The sequence below is a fragment of the Sesamum indicum genome, linkage group LG9 (genome assembly GCF_026168435.1).
Source record: "Sesamum indicum cultivar Baizhima isolate 11 linkage group LG9, ASM2616843v1, whole genome shotgun sequence".
Classification (NCBI taxonomy): domain Eukaryota; kingdom Viridiplantae; phylum Streptophyta; class Magnoliopsida; order Lamiales; family Pedaliaceae; genus Sesamum; species Sesamum indicum.
In genome coordinates this window covers 2638739-2653658 of record NC_142665.1, presented here as the reverse complement: position 1 = coordinate 2653658, position 14920 = coordinate 2638739, and the positions used below count along the sequence as shown (strand labels likewise).

The 14920-nt window shown below is 35.0% G+C and overlaps 1 protein-coding gene across 4 annotated transcripts; it reads right to left on the bottom strand.

Annotated features, from left to right (window-relative positions):
- Positions 1-137: 137 nt before the first annotated feature.
- On the bottom strand, positions 138-13582 carry LOC105170339 (V-type proton ATPase subunit a1). 4 transcript variants are annotated; one of them, XM_020696762.2, is made up of 18 exons: positions 13078-13581; positions 12310-12354; positions 10333-10455; positions 10127-10234; positions 8922-9035; positions 8660-8851; positions 8254-8391; positions 7694-7801; positions 7506-7613; positions 7269-7417; positions 5603-5756; positions 4956-5116; positions 3830-4036; positions 3566-3749; positions 3369-3452; positions 2204-2400; positions 2062-2121; positions 138-946 (listed from the first exon to the last, which is right to left on the bottom strand). In XM_020696762.2, exons 1-18 carry the CDS (start codon positions 13216-13218, stop codon positions 742-744), a joined length of 2478 nt encoding a protein of 825 aa, XP_020552421.1. In that variant the 5' UTR covers positions 13219-13581; the 3' UTR covers positions 138-741. The 4 variants fall into 4 exon arrangements, with proteins under 4 accessions (XP_020552421.1, XP_011089368.1, XP_020552422.1 ...); XM_011091066.3 differs by having other exon boundaries at positions 8660-8833; XM_020696764.2 differs by lacking the exons at positions 138-946; positions 2062-2121 and adding an exon at positions 2614-2665 and having other exon boundaries at positions 2262-2400; positions 13078-13582.
- Positions 13583-14920: the final 1338 nt, after the last annotated feature.

Genomic DNA, 14920 nt, shown 5'->3' with positions numbered 1-14920 from the left:
CAAATTCAATTGCAATGAGTTCTATGATTTCGGAATAGAAATGAGATAAATACAAATTTGCAAAGGAGCCAGGCACAATTTTTTCAGGTAACAAACATAAATATATCAGAAATAATCCAAGCAGGGCAACAAAAATCTTCCCAATTTTTGTCTATATCAGACTTCCATATAAGCAAATAGCACGCTGTCGAGTCAGGCCCCGCTTGTGATTGACAGACCACATGGGACTGCAAGGCCACAATAGTCAAATCTGGCACATGTAAATTGCCAAATCTATTTCCAAAAGTCACAACTCTATAAGAATATGACTATTTATTACATGAAGAACTATCTAAACGTAGCCAATAGGTATCTTGAGCAAGGGTTTTTATGTGTTAAAATTATATAAATGTAACCCCCTAAATGAACAAAAGAAAAAGAAAAGGCAGGGTAGATATCTTAAGACATAAAGGGTCCCTGTTTACAAAAGCTGAATCCTAATTCCTCTGTGCACAGGAGAGGAATGGATTAGAGGAGAAAAATTACTTACAAGCTCTCCCGATAAGCTGCCGATTGCATCCGATCAATCTTAAGCAAGGATTGCAACCCAAATGGACCCGTATCATGTTAAAGGCAAGAAGTAAAAGATCCTTAGTTAGCTCAAATATGCTTCAACTATGCACCACTGCTGCTGCAAAATTTTCCATCTTGCGTACAACTTCCTGACAAAAATTTCGAAAAAGAAAGGACACAAAGAAGGTACTAGTCCTCATCTTCATTTAATGCAGCAAAAGAAAAGGGCCTAAACTTGTATCCATCACCGCTGTAGAACTTGTTTTGAAATTCCACCCAATGGAGACGGAGAGCATGGAGGAAAGCACTGAGGGTCTCCATCATGAGTAGTATAAACGCTGTTGCAAAAGAAAAAACTGCCAGACCCACTAAACGTATGACAAGATTGTCGTACCTGCACTGACATACATGGGAGCAGTAAAATATTTGGCCATACAGAAAGCAAACTTGTTATTAAGCATGCACATGGCCTGCAACCTATTGGTATCTTTTGTCATGCTATCTCAAATTCAGTGTCAGATTCTTCTGTATAAGCACTAGGTAATGACCATCAGTGTTGTAATATGATGGTCCTGTAGGAATACCATTTCATTACACATCCCAAATACAACACCCAACATAGAGATTTCTGCATTTCACATCTCCATTTGTACAGAACTACAGTTTCTGCTTTCTCATCACTTACAGTGATGGAATCATATGTTGCATGTCATACTTTGATCTATGCTCAATCAGTCGGCTGTAATTCTGACAAAGCATGCAATGTTTCACATGCATCTCTATCAAGGCAAACAACAGCTTCTTGCCTTTCTTGCACACTTCTACTTTGTATCACTAGTCAGAGAGGAGGTGGGAGGAGGGTTTGGGTGAGGAGAAATAGAGAAAATTACTTAAGATCATCACAAACACATCCTTAATTAATTAGGCGTGTGCAACAACCTTTGCTTTGGACGTGGGAATAAAATGCAGTTGAAAGTTTAGCTGGGGAGTGTTCAAAAACAAAAGTGAAGGCGAAAAAAAAAATTGAAGTTGAAGTATTTGGCGTAAGAACTTAAAAGTTGGTAGGGTGTTGCTTATAGCTTTTCACTTCAATCAACTTAATTTAACAATTTAAAAAAAGAGGCTGTAAATGAAACACTCTTTTTTCAACTTATTTTCAACAAAAAACTGATAAGTACTTATTTTTAATTGTTGCAAATACCTCATAAAGGTACATGAAATATGAATATACAAGTTTCCTGGCAATTTTATTTTACTAGTTCAATTGACTATGTTTATTAGCAGGACACATTTGACCAGATAGGACATAAGTTGAGGGGAGTGTGAAATCAACAAAAATATTCTCCAAAACAGCTGAAACTAAGTGCAACAGCAGTTTAAGAGAAACAAAACTTTTTACAAGCAAGTGTAAGCACTATGAAAAACTCAAGAGGACATTGAAAGTAATATAAGCAAAACCATAAAAAGCAGGATCTATTAAGGGCGCATGCTGCTGCCAAAAAAACTTACCCCCAAGCAAGGAGGAGAACTTTTTCATAGAAAACAGTTGATAATTCTGAATGTGCCAAACTGGGATAAAACAAAAACAAGAGTTATAAGATGAATAAGCCAAGAATGCTTATGCATAATTTGATGTTGAAATTGCTCCTACCTCAAAGCCCATAGCCGGAGATATGATGCAGTGTTTGAAACTGCACCAAGCACAAACTCAATGGAGTGTATCATTTGATGCACAAAGACCTCACTAAAATTGAACTCCTCAAGGTGTGGTTCTCTTGCAGAATCAGGTTCCTCGTCATCATAAATGTCAGAGGTTCCAAGGGCCGTGTATGACCGACCTTGAAATCTCTTACATATGCACAACAAATGTCAAAGTTAATAACTGTCCCAAAGGTTTCATTACTTTGGTACTTCACTCAATTTTTACTCCAATAGGCTTGTCAAAATCAGAGTGCTGGTTCTTTGGTACTTATTTAATTTCAGAAAATTCTATTTTGAAACAAAGCATATTGGGTGCATATTTCAAGGAGAAACAGTTGAATGGGCATTTCAAGTTCGTACCACTCTCTTTCCAATTTTCTTCATAATGTTCCCAAAGATTTCAATCATATTACTGCATTTCAACAGGGTATTTGAGTTAAGCGCAACAACATACACGTTCCCAACTTGCTACCGTGAAACACAAAGGCAAAACAAGCCAAAACATGAACCTTTAATTACTTTATCAGACAAATGTAGAAGGTGTTCCAGTTGGGGGACAACGTCAATACTTCGCCAGATAAATGTGAAGAGATAAGAAAAGAAGTCTTATAGCAGAAAAACTCTTTAACAAACCGAAAGTGTTTTTACAAAGGGTGAATGAAACAATAAGAACGGTCTTCTTCCATTTTACTCAACTTGTGTCAGCTACAAACACTCGTGAGGCACAGCTAAGCTCTTTAAATTATTTTCTAAGACAAAAGTACAAGGTGAAGAAACAAAAAGGAAAGCTTTACCTTCTCTCAGCTTGCTCAAATATTTTCTGAGACAAATATAAAAGAAATACCTATTTTCATTGCTTCAACTATGAAAAATCATGTTGCAAACAACCAAACCAAGCACTTTAGAATTTCTTTCAGACATACAAGTAGAAAGCCAAAAAGGTACATGCACTACATAAACAAAAAAGACGACAAAATAAACTGTAATTATGGAAAAAGGCTAAAAGAAAAACAAGGACAGGTTCCGATAAAGAGAGGTTTTCCACAATCTTCCAGGTCGGATAAGATAAAAGAAAGATAACATACATAAATACAAATAGAGGACATAGAGAGTACCTCAGTATGAAGTCTTTTTAAAATAAAAGGTTTAGGGAAGAGCATCCATGGGACAGCAATAACAGCTAAAAGCAGCAATATAACCTGCCAAAAACCGGGGCAAAATAATGAAATCAATACTTAATTATGTATGTTTGCATGTCGACATGCACCTGCAAATATATCAATGGCATAATCAAATCAGATTTAACAATGACCTGAAGTACATTCTGACCCCAGAATAGCTTGTTTTCACCTAAATCTTCAAAAGGACTTAAGAACATGTAAATCATCACATGATAGAGATCTGCTTGAGAACCACTGCACCATTTTATAATGATCAAAAGAGAGAGATATCCAAATAGGCTGTTAAGGAAGATCATCTGGGGCACAAACTGATACCTGAAAGGAAATTAAAAGACTAAGTTCCTATAACGGTACTAAATTATTAAAAACTAGAGAAAAGTAGAAAGACAACATACTTAATATCAAGTGAGTTGCCGAAGTAGCGCGCATTGAAATAACTTAGTATAATTCCTAGATTCATCTGTGCAATACCGAACAAAATAGACATTTTCATTTTGAGAGAATTCAAGAAAGGCAACTCAGAACGACTTCCACGCCAACTTGGATCTACGCCAAATGGATATGTATCTTGATATTTGACTAAACCAACTGAACGTGAATCACTGTTAACAAGAGAAAGAGAGCATCAGCTGAGTTCTATAGAACATAAAAGTAAAGAAGGCAAACCTAAATATTACAATACATCAGAAAATAAGAAAGAAAATGGATCAAATACCAGATGATAGCAAATAGCGAAATGAAAGGTAGGGAACCCCAAGAGGAAAGCATTACAATACCAGAGATCTAAGGAGAAATCCCATGGAATAGTTTGACTAAATAGTATTTAACTCAGACCCCCAACATTTAGGGTTAATGAGATTTAACATCTTCCTGCTTAATAAATAGGCCAAAATGAATATGCAATTAAAGGTTTGCACAATGAGCTTGCATAGAAGTCATTAATCCATGTAATATACCTATGTGCATCAAAAAGTGTGCTTGTCACTAACTTGGACGAGAAGATTGGTATACAGAAAGGATAAAATATGAGTACTGGGATTGGAAGAATCAAATAATGCACTCAAACCAGATGTCAAGTATACAGCTAAAAGACTGTTTAACTAAACTATTTACAATGAACTTCCAAGTATCAGATGGAACTCGAACAACTTGACTAGCCAGAAAGCTGATCCTAAATTAGGGGAAAAGGAAATTATCCCTAGCTCATATGCTGTAGTAATTTGTTTTCCTAATTCAAACTCAAGTACGAAACTTAGGCATTATCAATGGAAACTAACACATTCAACAATAGCAACTACTAACGCTCTTCGCCTTCGGCTTCCCAAGTTTCCCTTTTACGTTCCAAAACCTTCCATAAAATTATTTATTTTCACCTTTTTCTTCTTTTTGACTTTTGTTTTTTCTGTCTGCGGACTTGGAACTTGGGAAGAAACAGAGAACATGGAATAATTTTTAATTCCAGTCACATACCCAGTATAACAGAAGTCACTTCAGTGACCAAGAGAAGGTACTGATTCTTACCTGCATGTGGTGTCTCGGCATCTGTAGGCAGAGTTACCAAATATGTGAAAAGGAACGGAAAAGAATTCATTGTATATCAAACCACAATAAATTGAAAAGAGAGACATCAAGAGGAGGACATATCGACCACCAAATAGCATCTCCATGAAGCTTCCCAGTTTCTGATAGAAATAAACATTTAAATTATACGGAGTATAAGAAAATAACTGGAACTTCTAAAGTTGACAGAAAAGTATGCAGCAGAACATAATTCACAAATTCACACAAACTGTCAAGAAAAAAAAGCTATAAACAATTCACAAAAGACATGGTCGATAGATCAAATAATTTTGAAGCAATCACCATACCTCTGCATATCTTAAAGTCTTAAACGAATGATCAAGTAACTATACTATATGCTCAATACCAGGAATCAACATAAAATTACCTATGTTGTCATCATATACACACCATAGCTACTTGAGAATCCGATAAAAGAACAAGAGTTTCCATTTAACAATAAGTCAATTTTAAAAAACACCTGAAATACAAAAGGAATGCACGACAGCAGCCAGAAAATTTCAGGCTCATAAAAAATATGCAAGGTATATGATAGATTGTTGACCTTAATCTTTAAGATAGAAAATCATCAAATGAAATGGCCATACCTGTGAACCGAGTTTTTTCTCACGGGCAATAAGGAATAATGCTCCCAATAGTAAGCATATACCATGACCCCAATCCCCAAACATCACAGCAAAAAGAAATGGAAACGTTATAATAGTATAAACAGCAGGATTTGCCTCCTGGTATTTAGCAACACTGCACAAAATAGAGTTTCAGATAAGGGTGTTAGAGTTTTGCAGCTAAGGACTAGCAAGCAGAGACAAATATCCAAGAAAACATCATAGTTTTGTAAGTACATACTCAATGAAATGTTAATCAAATGAGTGAATTTGAACCTAATATCAACAGCATATATCAAGTCAAAGTAGCTTCAACATAGTACCCATTATGGTCTTACTTTTCAACCATTTATAAGCGCTCTTAAAGAACACCTTGTAAGATGCTTTGGATTTACATAGCTGATGGAGGAGCACGTTTTATGGGTTGTCTGTTGCCTAAAAGTTGGGAACACCTCCAAAGCATGTGAAAATGTATTCATCAAACTTGTTTATCAAATGTTCAAAAGAGAGGAAAAAGAAACATTTGTTGGTTTAATTGCTAGAATACATAGTTCCCAAGAGTTTTCTTTTATTCAAAATAGAAACACCACTCAAGAACATCTTATGCTGGGGCGAATGCTTAGAAGCAACACAAAGGCCTGAGCAGGACATTGCAGTTCCACAAATAGATTTCATAGGGTCCAAAGTGGACTCTCCTTCAATGTAGTTAGATCTTTATTTAGTGTGCAAGAAGCTATTATATTTTATGATGCCACCATAAAAACACATAAAAACTACATGAGAAAACGCTATAACCTGAAATGATGCCTGAATCAATCCGCAACTGAAGTCAATCACAGCACGAAATAAAACATAATTTTAGCTAAAATCACTGCCCTGCAACTTGGAACAGGTCTGTGATCCTAAGACAGAAAGCTAAAGCAAATCCAACTGAATCCTATCATTGATTCCAAAGCACACAAAATAGTCTTGATTAATAAAACAAATAGGACATTGAAGATTATGGCGGAGCAAACAGCCAGACAAGTTCCTCAGGCCACATTGTTTAGAAGGGAAATCAAGGGACTTTATTCAGGGAAGATGACATGTTTTTATTATTCATTTCATAGGAGACCCTAGAAAGTGTGGGCAAAATCATTATTAATACCAACAAGTACCAGCTAAACCATTTGGTCGAACAAAATTAAAAAAGAAAAAGAAGCTAACAGTCTTATCTTATATTTACTAAGAGACAAGTTCCTCAGGCCAGACAAGTTCCTCAGGCCACATTGTTTAGAAGGGAAATCAAGGGACTTTATTCAGGGAAGATGACATGTTTTTATTATTCATTTCATAGGAGACCCTAGAAAGTTTGGGCAAAATCATTAGTAATACCAACAAGTACCAGCTAAACCATTTGGTCGAACAAAATTAAAAAAGAAAAAGAAGCTAACAGTCTTATCTTATATTTACTAAGAGAACGCAAGAGCAATCGTACGGAAAGACGGAAACAAACACCAAACTATCAATGGCACTTCATAGAAATTACTCCTTGTCAACAAGCACATTATATTGTTAAATTTATGAGAGTAAACAGTAAATAGAAACCAGAGAAATAAACGGAGAAGATATCAACCGCAAACAAATATGATTACACGTGCTGACTTACCCATATGCATCAACAATTTCTTGATATGCATTTGTCAAATGGTTGGTCTTGAAATATGTTGGAGGAGACTCAACTGAATGCATCACATGAAATATTACACCCACTTGTGAGTTACTATCAGTGGTTGCACGTTGTAGAGCTTCTTGAATCTGCAATATGACAGATTTTATAACTTTGAATCAATACGATAACCAGGTTCTTTGCAGACAAATATAAGATTAAACAGTAGAAAACCACCTTAGTCTTTGCAAATATGGGGCACCAACCCTCACCAACCAAGCACTTCTTTGTGACATCAAAGTTCAGCATATTTAGTGTGTCATAAACAGCCTTTTCCCTTCTCACCTAGAAAGTGGAGTTCAAGAAACAACTTATTCCAGCTATTTTGAGTTTACTCACAAGAAGATACAACAGCTATCGCTTACCATATTCATCCACTTAGCAAGGTGGAACCCAATAGAGATCAGAGCCTTATCGCGATGACGGAGGCCAGCCTCTAAGGTTGTTTCCAAGTCAGACAAGTGTGATAAAACCTGTAAATTAGAAGTAATATGGGTCTACTTAGTATTCATGGAAACACCATAATATGATACAAACAGCAGAAGGTCAAATACTTGTGTTGATTGGTAAAGCTTTGATAAATTGAAATATAGATTTCAGCAACTATATGGATTTCTACAGTACCGGGTAAGAATACGAATTAGCAACCCAGAAATTTACTGTTAATCAACCAATCCTATGTTTACGTCAAAGTATACACCTGAATTCGACAAACTTTGTTGCATATACAATCATTCTTGATAAATTTAACTAAATCAAAGGGATGATCCATGGCATACTAAGTCCTCACATGCATTGAGTGAAATAGGAAAAACAGGGGTCATTTAATAAATTTGGGTAGCAATAATAAAAATGCACAGAGCAAAAATGTGCATGAACCTTCCTATACGCAACAGAACACAAAACAATCTGGTTACAAACATACTTCTCGAGTTATTTGCCTCCGCCTGATTGTGTCTTCTGCAACTGGATAGCAATTTGCACCAAATGCTTCACAAATCTTCAGGATTTTCACTCTCGCCTGCTCACCTGAGAAGAATACCACAAAAACTATTTTTTCAACCTGCAGATACAACAATCAACCAACTATACGTCAAATCCTTGAAAATTGTTATTACTGTTCATCTGTAAAGACAATCTAAAATATAACTTTCCTCTTATTTAACAAGTGAAAATCCAAGCAAAGAAATAAAATTTTGAGGACATAGTGTTTTCATTCATTTCTTGAGTGGTAAACTTTCACTTTCTTGAGGCTTGTTTCTGTAGTTTATGCTTTGGCATTCACATAACAAATGTTCAACACTCCAGAAAGAAAATCAAAGAAACAATACCAATTCATTTGTTGCAGGATCCAGGATTTGATCATCAGTAGGTGCCTGATTGAAAAGCATGTTGCCCCTTGTTGTGCGAAACAACATCCTTTCAAATCTCAGAACTTTAGATTTACAGATAATGCCACTTATAAATCTTACGCCAGTTTGATTTGATGGTCCAGGTAGCATCTCCTGAAAATTAGAACCTACCTGATTACAGCAGCAATATGCTAGATGAATATAAAAGCATCCAGTGACAAAAGACCATATAGCTTGTTACCTGTTCAAGTAGCGATGATGTCTCCGCATAATCATCATTTACATGGATATTTTCTGCTAGTTCTGTCTCCTGGGTTGCAACATGACTCCCAGTTGACAAAAGGAAGTCACCTGCCTGGAATTACCCATGGCAACACATAAATGTGAAAAATCATGTAAAATCATGCAAATTTTACAAGTAGAATATAGGATCCGTGAAGAAACATATTAGCACAACATCCAGATACATATCCTTCTGTAATCTATTCCATTATGGTCTTGAGTTTGTTTTAACTGTAGTTTCGGGTTGCATCTAATTCATGCAACCTGACAAATCCATTCATTTGAATTTTTTTCCAGGAAAAGATACATCTTATATGATTCACCTCATAGAATAGGATAACCAAACTCCTAGATTCCAACATGTGACTGACACGGAGTTCAGAGGTTGTAAAACAATATAAAATCTCCCAGCAGAAAGAAAGAAGCAGCAAACAACAGAGGCGATAGCTTAAAAATCTTTTTTTTGTCTAATGTTGCCAGTGGACACAGGTAAATCAATTGGCCCATGCAAACCTTGTCTTCTTTCATTTTTTGGCTAGTTTCTATTTTCGTTGCTTGTTGTATGCATGAATAACTATTCCATTCTTTTATTTTTTACAGTCAGCACTTGCCCCTTAATTTTGGATGAGTTGACTGGATGTTCCATACTTCTCTTCCTAGCTGGACCTGGACAACAGTCCATTGGTTATATAAGGTTAGTAAGTCAAGTGTCAAGGATCACGAAGTTGAGATATTTCCTTGTGATTCTAGAGAGTTAAACTTCAACAACCATTCAATAACTATATGATACCAACTACTCGCTAAGTCCATAAATCATAAGAACAAACGACACCATGTATCACAAGCACTAAGCAAACAAAACTTGCGGTGCGCTTGTTGGATCTGCAAGCTACAAAAGAAACTATCAAGATTAGACTAAATCTTCCAGACAAAAGAACACCAGTTGTATAAAACAAATATCTGAAAAACAGGTTTACAAAGTAACCTAATGCCAGTCCCCTCAACATAAATGGTATTGTCTAGATTGCTTTGGATTAATTTAGATTTACACTTCTGTCAATTCTTACACTTATATGATTACAAGGTTTAAATTTTTAATTTAAAAACAAGATTCTTTTTCCTTGAGAAAGGAAAAGAAGATATGCACAATGTTCGACTATGTACCTTCTGCAAGACCATCTTGAATTCGAGCAGCTCATTATATGTTTGCTGCAGTTTTTCACTATTGGCATTCATTTCTATTAGCCCGTGCTCATGTTCCTCAAGTTGAATCTAATATCAAATACGAAAAAAATCATAATTTGTCACAGTAGAAGGAGAAGTAGAGCCATTCTTTAACATAGAAAGGCTAGTAACAGAAAGAAACAGACCTCCAGTTCTTCTAAGTCAATATCAGGTTGGGGGGCTGGACTAGGAGATGGTGTCAAACCAGCTTTATGTATCTGCTCTTTGATAAACCGTAGTTTCCTAGACATCTCTGCACACCTTTTAACCTGTGGATAATATACCAAAATAAAATCAAACAACCAATGAGGATGGTACAAGACAGTCACTTCCAGCAAACCATCATAAGAGCCTAATTGACACGCAAGTGCCATATTGCAGATTTGCATTTCAGTAGAGCAGGTAACTTCACTTCCCAATGAGATTGAGAAAATATTTCACGTGTATTATATATGTTTGTCTGCTGATAAAGAAGTATAAATTTAGAGACAACTATAACAGGGCCAAATGTCTTCTGGACCACCTCCCACAAAAACAAAGTAAAATAGCTAAAGCTTTAAGAGCAAAAATCACATTATTTACGGCTCCGGTATATGGTTTCCTTAACATACTCGGCTCACTTCTTTGAAGTCCCTCAATTAGATAAAACTATCTCTCATTTATCTATAGTGCATCCAGTCTTTTTAACATAGTATGAATTCATGGACAGAACTGTAAACAAGTTCAGTTCTTCCATGAGCAACAAGAAGGAAATTTCTTTCTAATGAATAACGATGTAATCTGTGATACCAGTTTCACTACCACCAAGGCACCACCTCTATCCATTTCAGGATAAGGACTATGAAGCTTGATGAGAAAAGAACCAAGCTAAAATTTTGGAGATTGCTGGAAGATAGTAACTTTGAACCACCAAAACTGCTCACCACCAGGCAGCATTCCTTATGCTGCTGGGGTATATTGTGACTGACGAATCATCTTCTGAAAGTATTCTTTTTGAAACATCAAAGCGCCTTCCTCTAACACAGTCAACAAGATATTAGTTAGGAACAACGCTCAAATGTATGAAAGCATATGATCTTTCATGACTCTAGGGTCACCAGTGATGATCTAGAATCCAATTCCTCGAGACAAAGGTGAGCACATGAAGGAGGTTCTCTTCTCAATAGTTACAGGCTTAAAGCAAAGACTTGCTGAAACTCACTCAAAGGCTGAGCCTCAAACCACCATTGTCACACTACCAAACCACATAGCAAGACTGATCAAAAATCAGCTTGCTGCATTCTTGAGCAGAAACCATAGCATCCAAACATCAGATGAAACATGCATCCCTAAACTAACTGTTTTGGTGGAGGAGGTAGTCTGTCATGAATATAGCACTGTTGCTTGTATTTGTGACCTCGAATTAAACTAATGCAACCCAATTATTTTGGTGGAAGATCTTAATTGGAGAAATTATCAATAAGCCTCTTATGAAAAAGAATCGTCGAATTTCTTTGGAAAAATAAACTTGAGAAGAATAGAGAGAGGAATTAATGCCCTAAACGGAGGTAAAACTCTGCTATGCGAATACTAGTATTTCCAGTCTCATTAAAAATGCTACAAATCTTTAAGTAGTATTGCATATGAACAACCATAGCAAATTAATTTCATAATAAGCTCTAGCAGACTCAAGCAACAAAGTTACAATATCTGTCAGGATTCTTGATTCTTTTTGGTGAACAACACTTGAACAATCACAGACAATGAGTTTCAAGATGAGCTACAGGCCCCTTCAAGCAACTATTTTTGACAACTCGAACATTATTCTTTCTAGTCAACAAAAATCTCCGGAGCTATATTTATCATTGTTATTTTTTAAGTTTCTCATCCTAAAACAATCTGTATCAGCATTAAATTGTTTGCATCTTAACACTATTTTATTGAGAAATTCTTCTGGCTAAACCGTGCAGTTAACAATAAAAACCAAACAATAGTTGCTCTGAAGTGGAGTAGTAATTAAAATTGGCAAGACAGATTCCGTCATAAACTTAGCTTTATCTCCAATTGTACCATTCAAAATTTAGGAAAAGAAATGAAATGACTAGGTATCTGTTAATGATAAACAAACAATAGCATGAGCATACCTGATTAACAAATGTTCGCTGAAACGGGCTTTTATCATCATTTAACTGCAAATCAACATAAAAAAATTTCAGTGTGTTGACGGACGTCATGTAAACACAGAATATACAAAATCTACCGCAAGCATAAAGAAGACTTCTATAAAATATATTCAATATAAGTAGAAAACTCTTGTATAAATGCCAATAACAGCATCTAAACTTAAGTTTCAGAAATACTAAAGTTAGCAAGAAAGAAAAGTCAACTGAAATACAGGGGTATCTTCTTTTATACATCCACTTGAAACATCCTATGGGACTCGAGCTGTAAACAAAAAGTGAAATTAATATAAAAAAATTTGAAACAAGGGAACAAATACTATCTATGCACTTTTAAGATTGTGTCTTTCTGAATGATCAGTATATACTCTTCCACCAATACATATATATATACATGAATTCTTCAGTAAGGATCAATTTTTCAGTTACAAACACACATGCGGAAGCCAATTGTTAAAAAAACAGGATACATTAATCATACTTCATTCCTATTACGTGAGCAGATATCAATGCTAATACTTGATGATTATTATTTCCACCCTGTCGGCATAAACACTAAATTCCTTCCAATCAATTCGCACACTCTTTTAGGCACTCTCTCTACAGAAACCCAAATAATTGATCTGAAGAAACTAAAATCTCATCCAATAAATAAAAATGGATATAACTTAATGCAATTTTATGCGCTAATCTACAAAAACGTATAATGGAAAGAGAGAGATCTGAGCGTACGTCGCGGAATTGGAGGAGACCGAGTTCGCCGAGATAAGATACGGCGCGGTGAGCGGACTCGACGGGGATAATGAGTTGCACAAGCATCATCTTCTCCGAGCGCATCAGATCCATGGCCGGCAATCTGTCTATGTACTCCATTTTCCATCCACCGTCAAAACGCGCCCTAATTCGATACCGCTCGAGTCACAACCACACACTCTGTCTTCTTCAGATCTGAATCCGATCAAACTAACATACCAGTGCGTTCGCGTGTAAGGACAAGAGAGACGGAGAGGCGTAGAGCGTCCGAGAGTGCGAGGTGTGTCGGTGGTGGTGATGCGATTTCAGTTGTATGTATATGTGGACGTATATGTTGGCAGCAACTAACTGATAGTGCTGGCGGTGGTGGCAACTGCCATGGGGTAATTTCTGGTTGTTTTCGGGTACTCGGGCGGGGAGCCGATGACTCCAAAGGAAGGAAAATGGAAACTGTTAAGGGTGAGTTTTGGTCAACTTTTTAGAAATTCGAGTTTACTATTTTAATTATTAACGTAATTAAGACTGTTCCCCAGACGTTTTACTAAATTAGAGGAACAAAATCAATTGTGAAAATTGCAGCCCATTTTTGTGCTTCCTGCAAAAAGGGAAGGTTAAGTAGCGGTTCAGACACGTCCATTAGCTTAAGCATTTGTTGAATTTGTAAAAATAGTGATAAATTAATAATAATTAAATTGAATAAAAATATAAAATAGGATCAATCGATCAAATATTCTTTTATTTTGGTGTGTTAAAAATATATTATTTTTTTTAACAATATTTCAATCGATATGTTACACAGTTAACTTCTTACAAATATTTTGATTATATTATTAAACTATTGAATGTTGATAGAATCATAGAAAAACTTAATGTTTAATTAATTAATGCTTCCTTTAATACGCCATATAATGGATTGTTAATGCACAATATGATTGCAATGTATATTAATTAATTATAGCAACTTAATTTATGTTTTTCTACACTACATGAATAATATCTGATACTCTATCAAATAAATTTTTAAATATGAAATATGTGAAAATATAAATTTTAATGGTGCTAACTTTTACAAGTTATTTGAAACCTTCAATATTAATTATAGATGTGTAATTTTGAAGAATAAGCTCAAAAGGCCACATCTAAATTAAAATTATTATAAAATAAATAAAGTAGTCTAAGAAAATGAATTTATCTAATATAAAAATTATAATAAAAATAACCAAACAGCTATAGCACCTCCAATATGCTACTAGCTTTTGTCTCAAAGGTGGCTTTTTATCAATTCTAAAAGCAGAAGCTGACAATCTCAATATTGAAAAATTCTTTTTTAAATTAAAAGTTTAAAAGCTCTTTTCTAAAAATTTCACATACACTCATTTAATTTAGTTGGTAAGGTTGAAATGACTCCAAAATTATACATTTTTAATTAATTGTCACTTAAAAAATATACATAATTAGTTTATTTTAAAAAGGACGCGGTAAAAATTTTCTGATAATTTAAATTAGTTAAATTATCATAAACATATCTCGAATTTTTAGTAATTTCATCATAATACTTTTAGTTTAATAAGAGTGAATGAATTATTTTTTTTATTAAGCCTAAAGTCTTTTTTTTAAAAGACAACTCAAATTTTTTTGAAATTACAAAAAAAAAAAAGAAAAATTCAAGATGTGTCTACCCTTTTTTTTAGTTTAATTTTTGAACACTTTGATGCCGTGTTCGACATGTATACAAGACGTGTCTGTGTCCATGCATAATACACTCACAGTAATAGTAGCAAGAAAGATGAAGTATTAGTCCTGGCTTAATAAATAGTCATGT